This window comes from Akanthomyces muscarius, chromosome 5, assembly GCF_028009165.1.
Source record: "Akanthomyces muscarius strain Ve6 chromosome 5, whole genome shotgun sequence".
Lineage (NCBI taxonomy): Eukaryota > Fungi > Ascomycota > Sordariomycetes > Hypocreales > Cordycipitaceae > Akanthomyces > Akanthomyces muscarius.
This window is the reverse complement of record NC_079245.1, coordinates 2103225-2121280: the sequence shown is the minus strand read 5'-3', so window position 1 is coordinate 2121280 and position 18056 is coordinate 2103225. Positions and strand designations below refer to the sequence as shown.

General features: G+C 56.9%; 4 protein-coding genes across 4 annotated transcripts; all 4 read right to left on the bottom strand.

The window, feature by feature from the left end:
• Nucleotides 1-1074: 1074 nt before the first annotated feature.
• Nucleotides 1075-2616, bottom strand: LMH87_009985 (uncharacterized protein; the record flags this gene model as incomplete). Its single annotated transcript, XM_056197073.1, has 1 exon — nt 1075-2616. The coding sequence occupies one exon, from the start codon at nt 2614-2616 to the stop codon at nt 1075-1077; it is 1542 nt and encodes a 513-aa protein (XP_056054158.1).
• A 2109-nt stretch (nt 2617-4725) lies between these two features.
• LMH87_009984 (uncharacterized protein) lies at nt 4726-5214 on the bottom strand (the record flags this gene model as incomplete). The annotated part of the gene is made up of 2 exons (XM_056197072.1): nt 4726-4842; nt 5098-5214. 2 exons carry the CDS (start codon nt 5212-5214, stop codon nt 4726-4728), a joined length of 234 nt encoding a protein of 77 aa, XP_056054157.1.
• Nucleotides 5215-7145: 1931 nt separating this feature from the next.
• Nucleotides 7146-10318, bottom strand: LMH87_009983 (uncharacterized protein; the record flags this gene model as incomplete). Its single annotated transcript, XM_056197071.1, has 3 exons — nt 7146-7904; nt 7955-9848; nt 9900-10318. 3 exons carry the CDS (start codon nt 10316-10318, stop codon nt 7146-7148), a joined length of 3072 nt encoding a protein of 1023 aa, XP_056054156.1.
• Nucleotides 10319-12119: 1801 nt separating this feature from the next.
• Nucleotides 12120-16706, bottom strand: LMH87_009982 (uncharacterized protein; the record flags this gene model as incomplete). The annotated part of the gene is made up of 1 exon (XM_056197069.1): nt 12120-16706. The coding sequence occupies one exon, from the start codon at nt 16704-16706 to the stop codon at nt 12120-12122; it is 4587 nt and encodes a 1528-aa protein (XP_056054155.1).
• Between the last annotated feature and the right edge of the window lie 1350 nt (nt 16707-18056).

The following is an 18056-nucleotide window of genomic DNA, read 5'->3' as shown; positions in this document are numbered from 1 at the left end:
CAGCAATCGACTGCAAGACAACGAAGAAGAAGGAGGAAAAAAAAGACGAGACAGCAAGGCGGAAGAGGACAAGTCCGAAAAGAAAATTGGCGAGCGATCCGGCGACCATGCACGGTGGTGGGGCGACGGAAGACGACAGAAGCTACCTGACGAAACAAGCAACGCTTTCAGCTGCGCAATATCCGCCTGTTATGGCTGCTGGGTTGAGAAATAGTTGTCTATTGTTCCGGAAAACTCGACTGCCCATCTCCCTGTTTATTAATTTCACATCAGCAAGCAGAATCTACAGCGTCATGCCCTCTGCGGATCGGGCTTCGGAGCTTATCAAGGTCCGCCAAGGTTTCCCCAAGGTCCGCTGTGGAGCGCCGCGTTGGGCGCGGGCAGCGGTGCCGTTGGTCGCTGTACAGGGCTGTTCAGGCGGCCTTACAGGGCTGTAGGTAGCGGCTGACAGCAGAGCACCCTGAACCCGTCTTCTGCATGGCGGGTTGCCAAAGCAAAGATGATGCCCGAAATTGAGCACTCGACGCCAAAGATGACAGGCCGGCATCTGCCATCATTCTTATTCCTGTCCGGATGGCGCGGACTACAGCAGCCGTCACAAGATGTCATCACCGGCGTCGTCCGTGGCTTGAACGGCGCCGACGGTACGGGCACGAGACCACCAAACTCTAAATCTACGGCATTGCCGGAATAAGCTTCTTTCACATATCGTGGCTCCAAGCACCCGGTAATCAGAGCAGACACACCAGATGAGAGCTTGCAAAATAGTTTGGTCGAACGAAACAGCTCGAATGCACCCGCACCGCAACTCAATTGACGAGACTCGCTTCGTAGCGGGATAGCAAAGTAGGCCTCGTAGCTACTCCCTTACCAATCTTTTGGTGAAAATGGAGGGAGCTGACGACTAATAGGAGGAATGTCGACGAACAAAAATACACGGTAAAAGAGCAATATATAAATAACATATTTACCAATTCTTAATTACAATCATTTGGCTTGCCAGCCTTTCTTCCCATGCTACAGCCGCGTCTTCTTTTCCGATCTATATACGTGTTCCAGACAGGTCTGATTATCTTAATCTTCCTTTTCATTTGTGACTTCCTCATCCACACGCGCTGGAGCCACTGACCGAAGGCCATTCTGCTGCATCTTTAACCTATTACCGCCGCTGTTGCCGCTGCCAAACGACATCCGCGCGCTGTTGCTCCTCCTCGTCTCGCGCCGCAGCTGTCGCCTCGCATCTGCCTTTCGCTGCTTGACGTCGTGCGCCTGATTCACGTCGTCCACGCCCACGTCCTTCCCGGGGGCCAGGAGATCGCGGCGGTAGACGGCGCGGATGTGCAGCACGGCGCACATGAGCCACAGCGGCACCAGCATGACGGAGACGACGCACGCCGCAATCTGCACCGGCTTGCTCTCCAGGACCGTGCCGACCTGGATCGTGGCAATGGCCATGCCCGCGTTGGGAAACACAAACGCCCACCACGAGAGCGAAAAGTGCATCCGCCGCGCGTCGCGGATGATGGACAGCGTCGCGACCGACGAGAACCACATGCACAGCAGCCAAAGGAAGATGCCCACGGGCACCGACACGGCGTACCACAGCTCCCCGACCGGAAAGGCCGTGATGCCCAGGTAGTCGTCGGGGATGTGCTTCCTCGCCTGCTGGCCGAGCAGCAGGATCCCCGCGCACGTGTACGCCGCCGGGCCGACGGAGATGTAGAGCCCCGGCCGCATCGACGGCGGCGGCATCTTGCTGCTGATCAGCCGCGTCAGGTAGACTGTGTAGATGAAGAGCGCAATCGTCCAGCCGAGCCCCTGCGCCGCCAGCCCGCCCACGATGATCTGCACCGCGCTCGTGCCCGTCTGCGTCTTGGCGACGTTGGCGGCCACGACGCCCGTCACCAGGAACGGGTACGTCGGCAGCACCCACGCGGGCATGGCGTCGGCCAGCGTCAGCGTCTCGGCGTGGAAGATGATGTGGTACTGCGCGACGGCGACGCACGTCGCGCACGCGTAGTACAGCCAGAAGAGGACGCGCACGGCGGCGACGAGCCACGGCCCGCAGCGCGGCACGCCGTACGTCTGCGCGCCGTTGAGCAGCAGCGCGACGGCGACCCAGAAGCCGCCGAAGAAGAAGCTCTCGCTCGGGTGGTGCAGGCTCGTCGGCAGCGCGCGCGGCTTGCGGGCGAAGCGCGCGCCCATGAGCGCCAGGAAGGCGCAAAAGGTGACGAGGTTGACGACGTAGAAGATCTCGCCAATGGTGCGCAGGCCGCGGAAGCCAAACGGGATCTGCCCGAGGAGCGACGCCATGGCGCCCGTCGACATGTTGACCGAGAACCACTGCCACGTCACGCGCAGCGAGCGGTGGTAGAGCCCCAGCGGAGGCGAGTTCTTGTGCGCGTTGCACGACGAGTCGGTCCGGCGCTGCGTAGATCCTGAGCTTGTGCCGTCTAAAGCGGACAGCTCTGTGCCGGTGTGGTCCTCGCTCGCAGTACCGGCCGCTGCCTCGACATCGTGATCAAAAGCATCATGGCTCCGGGTGGACGCGTCGTGGCGACTAGACACTGCGTTTGGCGATGCTACTGGCGACAAATGCGCGCCGTCTTTTGTCATCGCCACTGTTTTTCGTTAAAAAAAAAACTGAGGCTGTTGTATTTGCAGGAATGACCCAGGAGAAGAAAAGCTGCTCGCGTGCCAGCCAAAGGACAAGAAAACTCATCCTCCATTCAGCTTGTGTGGGAATCTCGATGCTACTTTCCCCGCTGTATGAAGAGCCAAGACTTTTTTTTTTTTTCCAACATTGGCCGCCGTCAGAATCCTAGCGCGTAGTTATTCGAGGAAATATTTAGGTTCCATGTGCGGCGACAAGTAGTTGGCCGGCGAGACCTGGGACGTCTGCGCCAGAATTCTTGCAGGCAGATCCAGGTGATCAAGGTTTGCTGATGTGGCAAGGAATATGCATGAATTTCCGCTGTGATGAATGCCAAGAAAGCCTCCAAGAAGACGAATCACGAGCCTCTGCGACGAGGTTGTCGTTTCGACATCCCTGGCACCATGACGTCTGCCACGCCAACGTTCTCCCCGGTTTATCTCCACTTGGTGCGATCGTCGCTCCCCGGCCGCTGGTTGCTCAGCTGTCAAGCAGCTAACAAAAGCCGGGCGTCGTTTGTGCAGCCGTTGGGTGGACATGGGACAGTACCCAGACATGTGCCGCCCTAGTCGCTGCGAAGAAGGCGAAAAAAAAAGAAAGTTACCCTGGCCATCACATCGTAGACCTCTGGTCTGGCGATGATATCCCTCGATCGATGAGATCTATTCGCCGCATGAAGATGCAGCTCGGCAGCTTGTGCCGACAACCCTAAATAAATTCATTCCCGGCCGAGAAAGCCGTGTAAAATACCATGCTAGTCCATCCGCGAGCGGCCTTCAATGAAAACATCACCACGGTATCTGTCAGACATGCCGGCCTTTCTCGTCCAGCGCAGCAACAAATTTCATCACATCACAGAGCACAGGATATGCATCAGCGGCGGAGCATCACGCTCGGCCGCCAAACAAAGGTATTTCAACCAAGATCAGATTACAGCTATCAGCCTAAGAGAATGGGGAAAGAAGGAACTGGTAGAAGCAAAAAAAAGGACGAGTAGCAGCGCAATCTAATATCAAGAATATCAAGAAAGCAAAGAGACCCCGCGTTTCACCATCTTCCATCAGTCCGCCCCGACATATCTTGTCACCGAAATCGATCGCTGCTTGCGTTTCGTCTCAAAGTCGGGCCGGCTGCTGCTGAACCGAGCTGTGCTCGACCCTGGCTGTTGTGGCTGTCCATGGCTGGACGGTTTAGTGGCCGCAGCTGTCGCACTTGCACGAGTCGCAGGCGCCGCCGGCGCAGTTGCAGGAGGTGCAGTTGCTAGACTGGTCAGCCGACGCTTCTCTTTCTTGTCTTCGGTCGAGGAGCTTTTCGGACGCAAAGTTGTCGCAAAAACGACTTAGTCCTCGCTCTCTTCCAAAGCTCGCACGCACTGGCGAGGACAGGATGATCTTCAACGTACCAGGGATCCATTTTAGAGGTTGATGGTGTTTAAAAAAACGGTGGTTTTGGAAAATGTGTATATAGTTGTGATATTGAAAGAGGCTGATGGAGAAGGAAGAAAAGAAGAAGGAATGATGGTGGATGCAGCGTCTTTTATAGACCGAGATGCAGATCAAACCCCTCTCTCAGCTTCACGCCAGCTTCTCTGTACTACACCAATAAGACAGCTCCAAAACAAGGCAAATCACAAATGATGCGCGCAAAGCCCACGCGCCCGCCACGTACATGACCCAAGGCCGCATAAGAACGTTGCCTCCACCTCAAGCTGCATGTACCGGCGGGGTAGAGCCTCACACTATTGGCCCGGATATTTCCCTCTCAAGGCGCGCCACAAAACCATTCTACTTGTGTACGAGAAGGGTATTCTTGCCCATGGCCCCCTCCTCCCCTAGGTCTCATGGTCTCGCTGCTCCTACTGAGACGGTATAAGCCACCACGTCTCATGAAGACGCCACCGACGGTCCGGCTTGCCGGGTTTGATACTCTCGAGTCCGAGGTCACGAACTCGAGAAACGATACGCGGCGCCGCAAGAGGCTCGCAAGCTCTGAACAGGAAAAGCTCTCATCCACTAGGACTGAACGCCGATGAAGCAGGCAACCAGGGTCATGGGGATCCTCACACTGCTGGCCTAAGCTTCAAGGATCCATCTAGCGTGTGACAGTAGATGCGACCGCGGAAATTTCAACGTTGAAAGCTTGGACAGCCAAAGCTTTCCGTTGTCCGGCACTCCAGCCCCACAGCATCTCTGGCTTGTCGTCAGGCACAGGAACTCTGGAAACATCAAACACCGATATCAAGCTCTGATCATCCCCACAAATAGTGAATATGGATCTGCTGCTGGCGCAAGGGCTTGCTCCCGTGTGAGGTATCGCCGAGCAGGTTCTGGGCCTACGCATCCATAAAGCGTGCCAACGTGGGACGGAGGAGGAGCAGAACTCGGTAGACCGGCGTAATAATGCCTGCTAGGCATCAGCCCATGTGTGACGGGCCGGGCACCTACCAAGGATGTGACGACGACGGGATACTCGATTTGGAGTAACCCAACGTGACGACAATATGGAGACGACCACGGGTAGGTAACAGGAAAGCGGAGAGGGTGTGGGCAAGGCAAGTCCATGCGGGCACCCGGAACATGGGATTCAGGGTTTCGGCGTAGCCAACAATGTCGATTCCTATGACTTTATGAAAACACCAGACCAAGCCAATAGGAAGGGAGGTGATATCAGGCAGTTGTTAAAAGAGGGTGTGCGGGTGGGTAGTGGCGTGAAAGGATAAACCTTCCTAACCAAGCGATGCACCAGAAACCAAGAGCAGGCCAAGCCTTCTTTTGCCTGCGCTTTTTTTGCGCAATAATAGAACGCATGGCAATAGATGGTGGAGCTCTGAATGGGAGGGAAGCGTGACTTTCGGGCAGAGGGCTGGGCATGCACGAAGGACGTGGCGGCACAAGCGGTTGCATCCAATAAGCCCGCACTAGCCTGCGGGTATGTCCGCACTTGGTGGATCGTCGAAGAAAGAGGAGAAGGAGATGATGGTGGTGTGGGCGGGCTGATGCGCTGGCAAAAGAGGGAAAAAACAAGAGTACCAGCAGGAGACCACCGCCGAGGTTCGGGTGCGTGGGAGGGGGCGGAGGACCGAAGAGAGAGGTGATGAGGCCCAACAGCAACAGACTCACGCTCCCGTGCCGAGCGAGGCCTTGCGTTGAGAATCAGACGAACGGGACCAACTGACTTGCTATGCGACGGAGGAGCAAGGAAGGTTAGACATGGGTGCCAAGCCGTGAGAGAGAGAGGGAGAGAAAAGGTGACAAGAAAAGAACAAGGCCCAGTGGCTGGGTGACTGGGGAGGGATCCCTTCAGCTTTGTGCTAGTCTCTTCCTTGCGGGCGGACCAAAAGGCAGGAGAGGGAAAGGGGTACCGAGGGGGCTCTTCACCGAGGGAAACGCGGGTGCGAGGAAAAAAAAAAGAGAAGCAGCCGATAGAGACTCAACTCAGAGCCAGGTTTCGGGGAGTAGGCTGGGCCCCGGACAGCGATGGGCAGCGAGACTCGTCGTTCATTCTGTCGTCTTTACCCCGTGTAGAAACGGAAAGATGGAAAAGAAACTCAAGGACGTAGAGAAGGGGCTCAGAAAATCCGACGGGCCGAAAAATAGACGTTGGTTGCGTAGTTTTGCCTCGTCTCTGGACCATGTAAGCCCGTGGTGGCCGTGCCTCGAGTCGTTCAAACCCTCGAGCGTTGCGCCATTTTGCCTTCCGTACTGAAGCCCTCGGAAAACGGGCAGGCAGAGCAAAAAGCTCCTTTGAAGAAAAGATTCAGGACCAGAGAGGCGGGGATGGGGAAAGAGCCGCATCACAACCTCTTATACATCTACGGGCACTAACAAAGATCTCCATATTCCAATAGCCATGCAGCCATTTTAGGTCTCTGCCACGTTTTTTTCCCTTCTCTTGATAGAGATGTCTCTCTTGATTCTGGAGGCGAGAGGGGGGCGTGCACGTTGCAGCACACACAAAAAAGCGCGCTATCAAGGTTTCTGTCCATCAAGGTTCGCAAATCGCTGCTGCTTGTGTGTTGCAGCAACCCAGCAGCAGCAGCGCCCGGAAGTTGGCAACATGGGGTCAGAACGGCAAGGAGGGGGCGTGTGAAAAGACGCGTACATGGGAGAGGTAGAGGAAAAAAAGAGAAGAGAGAAGTTGGCATTGTTCTAGCTCCGTTCCTCTTGTTCTAAAGCACTGGACGCGGGAGGCGACCTCGTGATGCGGCACACCATGACGGGATCAAGACAACTCTATGCGAGATTGCCACCTCTACGACTCACAGAAATCCAAAGACCGAGGTTAGAAGGGACGGCCCCCAGCTCGGCGGTCACCATGCAAGGGACTATGCTTCGACAGACGTCTTGACAGGAAAGCAGTTTGCCATTATGCGAAAGATACCAAACTAAGTATGCTGGAAAGCTATGATACTAATATTCGACATCCAAAAAACCTGTCCCTCTACATCTCACCTCATCTGCTACCCCCGCCATGCCATTTGTCTCCATTAGCCCTATGCGGGCGAAACAGCCGCGGGCAGCACGTCGACACCAAGACCAAACCTCCGCTTCAACGCCTTCCAGCCCTCGATAAGAGCTACATAGGCAGCCACGCAGCCGGCAACGACACCCCACTCCCAAGTGAGGCCTTGGTGCTTGAACACGTGTGTGTTGACAAAGGGGATGTAGATAACCGGGAACGTAATGACGAATCCAGCGATGACCGACCAGAACAAGAAGCGATTGTGATATACTGTCTTGAAGACGGCAGACGGCCCGCTGAAGCGCTCGTCCATGGCGAACAGGCTACGGTGGAAGTGCTTCACCTCCCAGGCGGTGACCAGGAGAAGAAAGCTCAGGGTGGCAAAAGTTGATGCACGAGCGCGAAACACTAGGTCACAGCCAATGGCACCCTCTTCATTGCAGCCCATCGGAAGGTCGTGGAAACCGCTGCCAGAAGACGCGTAGGCCACCAGCATAAATGCGGCCAGGCACAGGCTTCCCATGAACGTACCATACATGAGCTGATCGCGAACGAGGTCCATGGTAAAAACGCCAGTACGGAGACTGCGAGGAGGCCGGCGCAGGATATCTCGCTGCGCTTCCTCAAGACCAAGTCCAAGAGCAAGCGGCGACGAAGTGATGAGGTTTGCCCACAGGATTTCCAGCGGAGACAGGGGAAAGACGGCATTGCCTTCGACATCTTTGAACGCGAGACCAATCAACAAAAGAATAACTTGGGCAAGATTGGATGTGAGCAGGTGCAACAGGAACTGCAAAGGATTAGCGACCGACCCAATATTTACAAGAACTGGGAGCATACCTTTTGGATGTTGTCAGCCAGTCGTCGGCCTTCTTGAATGCCGGTGACGATGGATGCAAAGTTGTCGTCCGTCAGAACCATGTCTGATGCCTCCTTGGCAACATCGCTGCCTCGGTCACCCATGGCGATGCCAACATCAGCTTGCTTAAGAGCCGGGGAGTCGTTGACACCGTCGCCGGTCATGATGCAGAAAGCCTTTCGTCTGTGAAGGGCTTGAATAACTCTGACCTTTGTCAGAGGGCTGCACCGAGCGATGACTAGCGGTATGGCATCCAGGGCATCAACTTCATCGTCGCTCAGATTGGCGAATTCAGAAGCTGCCATGACGGTGTTGGGGGGCAAAGGAGCATGGTTCGACAGGATACCGACTTCATAGGCAATAGCTGTCGCAGTCTTGATATGATCTCCTGTGACCATGTGCACAGAGATGCCTGCTTGACGGCATTGAAGGACGGCGTCAGCGGTTTCTGTTCGGGGAGGGTCGTACAGGCCGGCCAAGCCCAGGAAGCGCAAGCGAGATTCGCATTTTGCGCGATCATGAGCTTCGCTAGTAGAACTTTCAACCACTTTGTCGGCGATGCAAAGCACTCGAAGTCCTTCGCTGGCAAACAGCTCAGCCTTGGCGTGGATAGCGGCTTTGAACTCTTCAGTCTCATCCAGGATTGGAAGCATGACTTCCACGGCTCCTTTGGTGTGGACATGGTGAGACGCATCGAGGCCAGTCCCGTAGACCACACTCATTAGCTTGCACGACGAATCAAAGGGATGTTCGGCAACCAGCTGGTCCGCACTGTTTCGAACCTGGCCGTATCGCATGGCGTAGACTTTCAAGGCAATCTCCGTGGGCTCGCCCACTGCTCGCCACTCAGCCGGCTCAAAAGCAGTCGTGACACTGCTAGTGTCAGTCTCGGGCTCCTTTTTCCCATCCGTGACCGTAGAATTGTTGCATAGATTGATTGTGTTAAGGAAAGCACCAAAGCAGCTACCGGCGAGAGAGCCAGACCAGGTAACGCTGCCACTGCTTGGATCATAGGGGTCCGATGTATCTTGCGTAACTCCAGTGAGGTCGTCACGTAGCCAGATTTTACGGGTAATCATGCGACCTTGGGTGAGTGTTCCAGTCTTGTCGGAGCAGATGTTGGTGACCCCGCCGACGGCTTCGAGAGAAGGCATCTGGCGAACAATGACATGGCCCTTGACCATGGCCTTGGTTGCGACAGCCATGGTAACGGTGAGAACAGCAAGAAGCGATTCTGGAATCACTGCTACACCTACACAGATGCCGTAGAGTAGGACGTCGTCATTGATGTTCCACAGGCTGACCGAAAAGACGATGATGACAAGGAGAATAGCCAGAGCAAAGAGAACTAGGGCGAATTTGCTGAGAGTAACTTGCAATGGGGTGCCTTCAAGTCCGAGAATGTTGCGAATGCTTTGGCAGACAGTGTGGATTGCCTTTCTCGTGGGGGTCATATCGGCAGTGTCCTTTTTCTTTTGGCGCAAGAGTTCCGCGATTTGCCCGACTTCAGTTTCCATGCCAGTAGAAACGACTATGCCAGTGGCGCGACCACGTGTGACAGAACTGCCCGAGAAGACGAGATTTATTCGGTCTCCAACAGGCATGTCGGCATCGCCAAAGATTGCGTCGGGCTTCTTGCTGATGGCGACGGATTCGCCTGTCAGATGGGCCTCATCCGTAGAGAGATTGATACCTTGGACAAGACGCAAATCCGCTGGAACGACATCACCAGTGACTAGGGAGACCAGGTCTCCTTTGACGAGAGTTTCTGCCTTGACAGTGTCGCTAATACCGTCACGGATGACCTTGCACTTTGGAGTGGACAGGGCATACAGGGACTGAATAGTCTGTTCGGCACGGTAATCTTGAACAAGACTAGACATGTTAGCAACGCATATCTTAATACAACTCAAATACGCCACTTACCCGACGACAATGTTCAGCACAATGACTGCAACGACGACGCCTGCCTCTATATAATCATTGATAGCAAAGGACAGGGCGGCGACGGCGATGAGGACTACAGTCAAGGCATTGGCAACCTGCTGCAAGAAGATTTCCCAGATGGAAAGTCCCTTGGCACCTTTGATGGCATTGGAGCCGTCCCGCGCAAGGCGGTCGGCCGCGTCTTCGGTAGTCAAACCATTGTCGAGGTCGGTGTCGAAGTAATCAGCGACTTGTTGCGCTGAGAGAGTGTGCGGGCACGCTGGTTTCTCTATAACTACTATGTCCGGGGGCTTCGGTATAGGAGGCTGGTCGTCCTGGCTAGGAGGGGGCGCCGAGTCCGAGGCGTCGTGGTTGGCGTTTGTGGCACCATTCGTAATCACAGCGGCGGTTTCTCCCATCGAAGTAGGGTAGTTTTAATGCTAACAAGCAGTGAATCTCTCGATCGAGTTGGAAACGGAAAGTTCTTTTTTTTTGGTTGTTGTTGTTTTTGGGGGTGCTTTTAAGGGAAGCGGCACAAGGGACAGAAGCAGTAGGTGACGGACTAGTTCTTCTGGACGAGAACTGTTGCTACTCCGGAAAACTTTTGACGATGCAGAGCGAGGGAACGATACGCAAGAGGCAGAGGCCTGATGGGCAATGGTGGAAAGGAAAAGGATACGAATCGATGAATCATGCGAGGGGGGCAGCCTCTTTTGAAGTTCTGGGTATGTCTAGGTGCCTACCTACCAGTACCAGGTACCAGCTTGGCAGGTCGCATCAGCATCAGAAGACGCCAGCCAGACACGGGCAAATGGGGGCGATGGGGGTGGCAAGGGGAGGCCTGAATACCTGAATGTCGCCAAGTTAAGCCGTCGACAGTGCTCGTGGCGGCGGGGGTGGTTCAGTGGAGGCGCAGAGTGGGATTCAGGCATCTTTAGTGTCCCAACCGCTGGAGTGCGGGGGAGGGCGCAAGTTGCTGTGTCGGCCGCTTAACAGAAAGTACTTGTGTGCCAACAGCTGGACCACGTCTTTGGTTGCCAGCTGGCAGCCGAGTTTCCGGCAGCTGACAAACGGAACCATCAGCTCACCTCTGCAAACGCAGTCCGTTCTTTCGTCCAGCATCATCACCATCACCGCTTCATATTTCCGTACAACCTCCGCCGCCGAGCATATTACTGATACATGGATCGTCGAGATTAGGTTGGCCACTGGGGCTCCCTGTCACTAGCCGCCTCCCCCCGCCGTCAGCAAACAGCAGTGTGGCTGCGCCAGCGCTGCACACTAATGCAGCAGCTTTGCAGAATGCAGCTAGCAGTGAACCTCAAAGGACACACGTGGTACATCCAGTCCGGGTACCAGTATCCGTGCCACACTGCGATAACAAACGGAAATACCATGATGTCTTCCATTGTACGAGACCGGTGTCGATCCAAGCCTCAGATCGGTGACGTTTAGAACGGCTGCAGGTACTGGCACAAGGCGACCTCGCCGATAGGGCCATTATGGCTGCCATTTCAGCGTCCCGGGCCAGGGTAACTCGGCTGATGTCTCACAAAGTAATACAGATGCAGGGGCTGATTGTGGACTTTTGCTGAATCACGCGGTAGGATCTTTCTATTGCGGCTACGAGAAGAAGGCAAATCAGCTGCTATTATCAATGCCAAGTACACAGTCCACACGGAGCTCATGCACTGCCTCGTTCTGAAGTTAGTGAGTGCTAAGCTCTCGCCAAGAGAATTAGCAGTATGCGACAATGAAGGCTCGACAAAGCAAGCTTTCCCCTTGGACGCCACACCTATACTCATATCCAATCGCACATTTCACAGCTTTGGAGATATGCAGCGACTCCATCCTCTACAGCCGGGGAGCCAATGGTTGGGATGGCCAAGTCCTGCCACGCTCCACTGAGAACGGCCACTTACCTATTTTGTTAAGGCCCAATAACAACGAGGAGATGAGACTACCAGCCTTTGAGGATTAACCCGAGTCCATCTTTGGCGACGTGCGACATCAGTCATTACGTATTCGATTACGTTGGCGCAGAAAGACAGGCAATCGAGAGAACAAGCTAAAGCAGTATGTATTATCTTGAAAAGCGTACATCTAAGTCTACACCATTTTTTTTGTTGAATAGAACAAAAAGCAAAAAAACACCACGTTGAGGTGCCGCAAATGCACAAACGCCATTTCCTCTAAATTATATGCAGTAGGCAAATTTCTTTAAAACCATTTGAACAAGTAGCCGAAACCAAACGACCAGCGACGAACGCGGACCGTGTAGATGAAGAAGTAGACCAGAGCCCAGTTGCTGATGCAAAAGGCCAGGAAGATGCCAAAGTCGCGCCACTTTTGGCTAGGCTCAATGTGCAGCGAGGCCAGGTACTGGGTGCCATCGGCATAGGGGCAGTACGCGCACATGTCGGTGGCGTTGGGGTCGATCAGGTATCCGCGTCCGGCCTTGGCGACGAAGTCGCCGGCAAAGTCGACGCACGTCTGGCCCGACGGCGGCTTGAAGTGCGCGGCCTCGGTGTCGGCGCAGCGCACCTCCTGGCCGACGAGGGTGCTCGAGAGGACGCCGCCGACAAAGTACGTCGAGGGGTTGACGTAGTACATCCAGTAGCGCCAGAAGACGACGAGCTGCTGGTAGGGCACGAAGACGCCGTTGAAGACGGAGAACATGACGAGGAAGAAGGGCAGGACGTTGCTGATGACGGTGAAGGAGGGCGCAAAGGCGCAGATCCACTGCGCCCAGCTCGTCTGGAAGAGGAAGAAGAGCAGCGTCATGAGGAAGACGAAGCCCGAGGTCGAGCTCTCGGTCGGCAGGCCGGTCGCAAAGTACCAGAGCACCCAGTAGAGCACGGCCGAGACGACGGCGCTGGGGATCTCGGAGAGGATCGAGGCCGAGCAAAAGGCGACCCAGCCGTAGATGCGCGACGGGTACTCGCGCGCCTCCCACAGCGCGCGGTCCATGAAGAACTTGGGCAGCACGGCGTTCATGGTCGCGGGCAGGAAGAGGAGCACGAGGAAGGACGTGAACATGCGGTTCTGCATGTCCGCGACCGTGTTGCCGAGCTGCCAAAAGGTGAAGCCGTTGAAGATGCCGATGAGCACGGCGACGAAGAACTTGCCGTACACGTACGACGGCTGGCGCCACTGCTTGATGAACATGCGCCGGGTCAGCAGCATCGTCTGCGTGTACGCCGAGGCCGCAAACTCGTCCTTCTTGGTCGCGCCGCCCGCCTCGTGCTCCAGCTGGGCCGCGGCTGCGCCGCGGTCACGCTTGATGCGCTCAATCTCCTCGGTCAGCTTCCTGTTCTCGTCCGACTGCAGCCACTGCTCGTTCCAGAACGCGCGGCCGGCGGGCTTGGCGCCCTGCTCGATGAGGAACTCGGCGACGTTCTTGCCGTCGGGGCAGCGCGAGCCGCGCGCGGCAAAGTAGTCGACAACGGCGCTGCCGTTCTCGCCGACGGGGCCAAAGTAGAAGACGTTGCCGCCCGGGTTGAGCGCCAGGATCTGGTCAAACTGCTCGATGAGCTCCGACGACGGCTGGTGGATGGTGCAGATGATGGCCTGGCCCGCGGCGCACAGCTTGCGCAGGAAGCGGATGATGGAAAAGGCCGACTGCGAGTCGAGGCCGGACGTGGGCTCGTCGAGGAAGAGCAGCAGGGAGGGCTTGGCGGCCAGCTCGACGCCGATGGTGAGGCGCTTCTTCTGCTCGACGCCGAGGGAAAAGACAATGGCGTCCTCGATGGGCTGCATCTCGAGCAGGTCGATGATCTTGTCGACATAGGCAATCTTCTCCTCGCGCGGGATGTCCTTGCTCTGGCGGAGGAGGGCGGAGAACTCGAGCGCCTCGCGGACCGTGGTGGACTCTTCGTGCAGGTCCATCTGCTCGACGAAGCCGGTGCCGCGCTGAAAGTCCGTGGGCAGCGCCGTGCCGTCGACGAGCATGCTGCCCTCGACGACGCCGACAGTCTGGCGCTGGGAAAGAGTGTTGAGGAGCGTCGTCTTACCGGCACCCGAGGCACCCATAAGAGCGACCATGACACCGGGCTTGGCGTAGCCTTGCACGTTGTTGAGCAGCTTCTTCGGGCCATCGGCGGTAGGAACCGTGTAGTTGACATTTTCCCAGGTAAAGATCTTTTCGCTGCGCTGAAACTCTTGCAGAATCTCGTCGGGGGTGGTGATTTGGCGCTGCAGCGTGTCGTTGCCCTGCGTCTCCTTCTTGCCGGACTCTTCGTCGGCGGCTTTGGTGTCCTTGGCGGCGGCGGCCCCGGCCTTGGACTTTTTGAACATGAGGATGCCCATGCCAGATGTGGCAAATGAGAGGGTCTCGGTGGCCAGCACGGTGACGAGAATGTACAGAACGGAAAAGGCAATCAGGACGGCCCAGTTGCGCCACAGGTTGGAGCGGTGGTAGTCGTAGTTTGCGCTGAGGTAGTCGGCGCCGTTGACAGTGGTGGCGCCGGCAGCCGAGCCAGGCACAGCACAGCCCTGGTTCTCGGGCATGATGCCGGGGCCTTGCGGCACAAGCTGGCTGGGGGCGCACTGCATGTTGCGGCTGGACAGCTCGTTGGAGATGACACCCTCGAAGGCGTACGACACGGGGTTGATCCAGTAGAACCAGCCGAACCAGATCTTCTTGCCCAGCAGCGTCGGCTTGCTGATCGCATAGCCGGCAAAGATGAGGAGCAGGTTGAATGTGATGCCGGAGAAGCGGACCGCGTCGTCGATTGACGGGCTGATGGCGGCAAACATGCGGTACAGGGCCGTGATGCAGATGGTGGTTGTGTAGATGAACAGCAGGTAGATGAAGAACTTGCCGGCGTCGAGGTCAAAGTTGACCATGAAGTACAGGATGAGACCAAAGACGACGACCTCGACAAACAGGAGCGGAAAGTCGGCCAGGATGCGGGCAAAGTTGACGGCGGACGGGCGGTAGAAAGCATACTCTTTGTGGCGCTCGATGACGTCGCGGCCGGCAATGGCGCGGATGAGCTCCGACAGCTGCAGCCAGCCGAGGAAGAGGATGGAGAAGAAGGCAGCGCCGCCGCGCAGGAAGAGGCCGGAGGTGTCGTCGGCGACGTCGTAGAAGAGCGAGCCGACGATGAGGCCCATGCTGATGATGATGAAGAACTTTGTGTAGAGGGTCTGCTTGTCGCCCCAGAGCAGCCAGAACTCGCGGCGCGTGCAGGCGAGCACCTGGCGCCAGTAGCTGACGGTGTAGTTGCTCTTGTCGAGGACGGTGCGCGACTTGGCCTCGGAGACGGACTGCTGGAAGGTGGAGGCGTCGGCGTGGCTCGTCGCCGCCAGGTGGCGCTCGTAGTCGGCCACGTCGGCGAGGACGCGCGCGTGGGCGTCGCTGGCGAGGAACGCGGCCTCGAGCTCGGCGGCCGTCTTGGGGCAGCTCGCCTCGCAGCCGTCGCGGAAGCGGCGCGCGTTGACGTCGCAGATGGACGTGAGGAAGTCGGCCGTCGTCTGGCGCGGGGGCGCGAGGAAGCCGAGGTCGACAAAGTACTGGCGGGCGTCGGCGGCGGGGCCCTGGTAGAGCATGCGGCCCTGGTCGATGACGAGCACCTTGTCCATGAGCTCGTAGATGCCCTCGCCGGCCTGGTACAGGGTCGTGAGCGTGGTGCGGTCCGAGACGTCGGTCATGATGCGCAGCGAGCGCGCGTAGTTGAGCGCCGTCGAGGCGTCGAGGCCGCGCGTCGAGTTGTCCCAGCAGGTGACGGTCGACTTTGTCGCGAGCGTCTCGGCGATGGAGACGCGCTTGCGCTCGCCGCCCGAGACGCCGCGGGTGTACTCGTCGCCGACGTTTGTGTTCTTGGTGTGGGAGATGGCAAACATCTTGAGGAAGGAGTCGACGATGAGGCCGATGCTGCCGCTGTCGTGCTTCTTGGTCTTTGTGCGCAGCGAAAAGTCGAGCGTCTGGCCGACGGTGAGCGAGGGCAGGTGGCGGTCGTTTTCCGGGTTGTAGACGACCTCGCCGCGGTACCGGCGGTCCATCTCGGCGGCGTCGATGCCGCCGTAGCGCACGTCGCCCTCGACGGCGACGTAGCCCTTGCGGTTGTTGGCGACGGCCTTGAGGAAGGTGGTGCAGCCGGAGCCCGGGCGGCCGAGGACGAGCATCATCTCGCCGGGGCGCACCACGCCGGTGAAGTCGTGGATGAGGTCGCGGATCTCGGGCCCGCTGCCCTTGCTGCCAAACTTGAGGGCCGGGACGAGCTTGGTGATGTGGCCGTAGAGGTCCGGGCCAAAGGTGCCGAGGATGGCCTGCGGCAGGGTGCGGACCGTCATGGCGCTCACGGCCGCGCCCTTGACGGTCAGGTTCTTGAAGAGGACGCCGACCTTTTTCGTCGACTCGCCGCTCTCCGGGTGGCGCTTCTCGAGGTGGCCCTGGCGCATAAACTCGTCGAGCTGGAAGTCATCCTCGTTGCGCTTGGTCTCCTGGCTGTCGGCCTCGACGTCGGGCTCCCGCTTCGTCTTGCGCAGCGCCGAGAGCAGACCTCCCTTCTGGCCGCCGCCCGTCTGGCTCTTGGCCTTGGATGCGCCCGAGACGTTGCTGGCCCGGCGGCTCAGCTCTCTCTGGAGCTCGTCGTAGCCCTGGCGGGCAGATTCACGACGGACGGGCCCGCCGGGGTCGGCATCGCCCCAGTAGCCTTCGACGGAGGCATTGCTCGAGGAAACATCGGCAGAGGTGGACGGCGCGATGGTGGCCTCGGCGCCGTTTGTTGTTGTGGTTGCAGTGTTGTGGGTGGCTCCGGCGGTGGCCGCAGTCGGCACCGTCTGCTGCTCCTCGGCAGCCATTGTGGAGTGGTGTGTTGCTAGTTTGCGTTCTCTTTCTTTTATGAATTTGCAAAGAAACTTGTGTTCTAGTTTAAATGGTGGTTGTGGTTCTCGGTTGCTTGTTGCTTTGTCAGGACGTCGACAGTCCGTGGCGGTTGTTTCACACTTCAAGGTGGGACGACGACATATATATGGGATTAGACAGCTTGATAGCTTACGAGCTAATCAAGTCCGCAAAGGGTCGGATCCGTTTCAACTTTTTTTTTTCTTGCTCTCGGAGCCGTGGCAATCCCCGTGCAATGACGCACCGCCCTATTTGGCCCACAGGCTTGGTGGTTCCGCCGACTACAGAGCCAATGGCTGCCAGCTTGCAAAGCGTGCCTGGAGATTGTATTTCTAATCTCCGGGGTGTGTGTGTTGAAAATAGACAAGTACACCCAGTGAGCTAACCCAATTGTTATTACTGCTTTTTTTTTAACGGCCTGTTCCTTGTGGTGCTTGGAATTTCGTCCGTGAATTCTGTGGAGACGGAGCAAGATGGTGGACAAAGACTTGCTGAGGGAGACGACCGCGGACGTTTTTTGCTTGCGGAGACTTGTGTTTACCCTTGCCATTAATAATGACTCTAAGCACGTTCCCTTTCTCAAAGTGGCTGATGGGATGCGCAGGGACTCGGGCGGCAAGACCGTTTTGGCTCGCCGATGAGGGCTCCGACCACTTTTGCAACTGACTCTGCAGAGCCGCCCAGGCTGATGTTGAATGATTCATTGTGGAGAATTCTCCCAGTCCGGCGCTGCATTAGCGCTTTTTCGTGATTTAGCCCGGGGATAAAACTGCTACGGCCGCCCTGGAAAGGGGTGTGAAAACACAGAGCCTGCGGATCATTTGCATGGCAACTCGCACGGGTGCTTGTGCCATTATGATCTCTGGCGAGTATGAACTCATCCGGTCAACAGTCACCGGCCGAGACTAGGTGGGCACCGCACCTTTGTGTGCTAAATATCTGGCCGCGACGTTCGCTAAATTTATCATTCACGTCGCATATGTCAGCCACCTGCAGCCGAGCCTGATCCGCACCCCCAGGCTGCCGAAACCTTGTGAAGCTTGTGTCAACATGTGGTGTTGCTTTCAAACGGTAATATTACCCACGCCAAGTACATTTCGCATTCACCCTGCACACGTTCACCGTATTCACGGGCACAGATGGCGCCACCCCAAGATTGCGACACCCTAGTAGATAAGCAACTCCGCCAGGCTGTGACATTCGCTCAATGGCAGTTCCAACGTTTTGAGTTGGTGTTTTGATTTCAAATCACCTGGGGACCCGTTTCTCAGGTGTGTGCCGTGAATTTTCAATCACCCAAAGAAAAA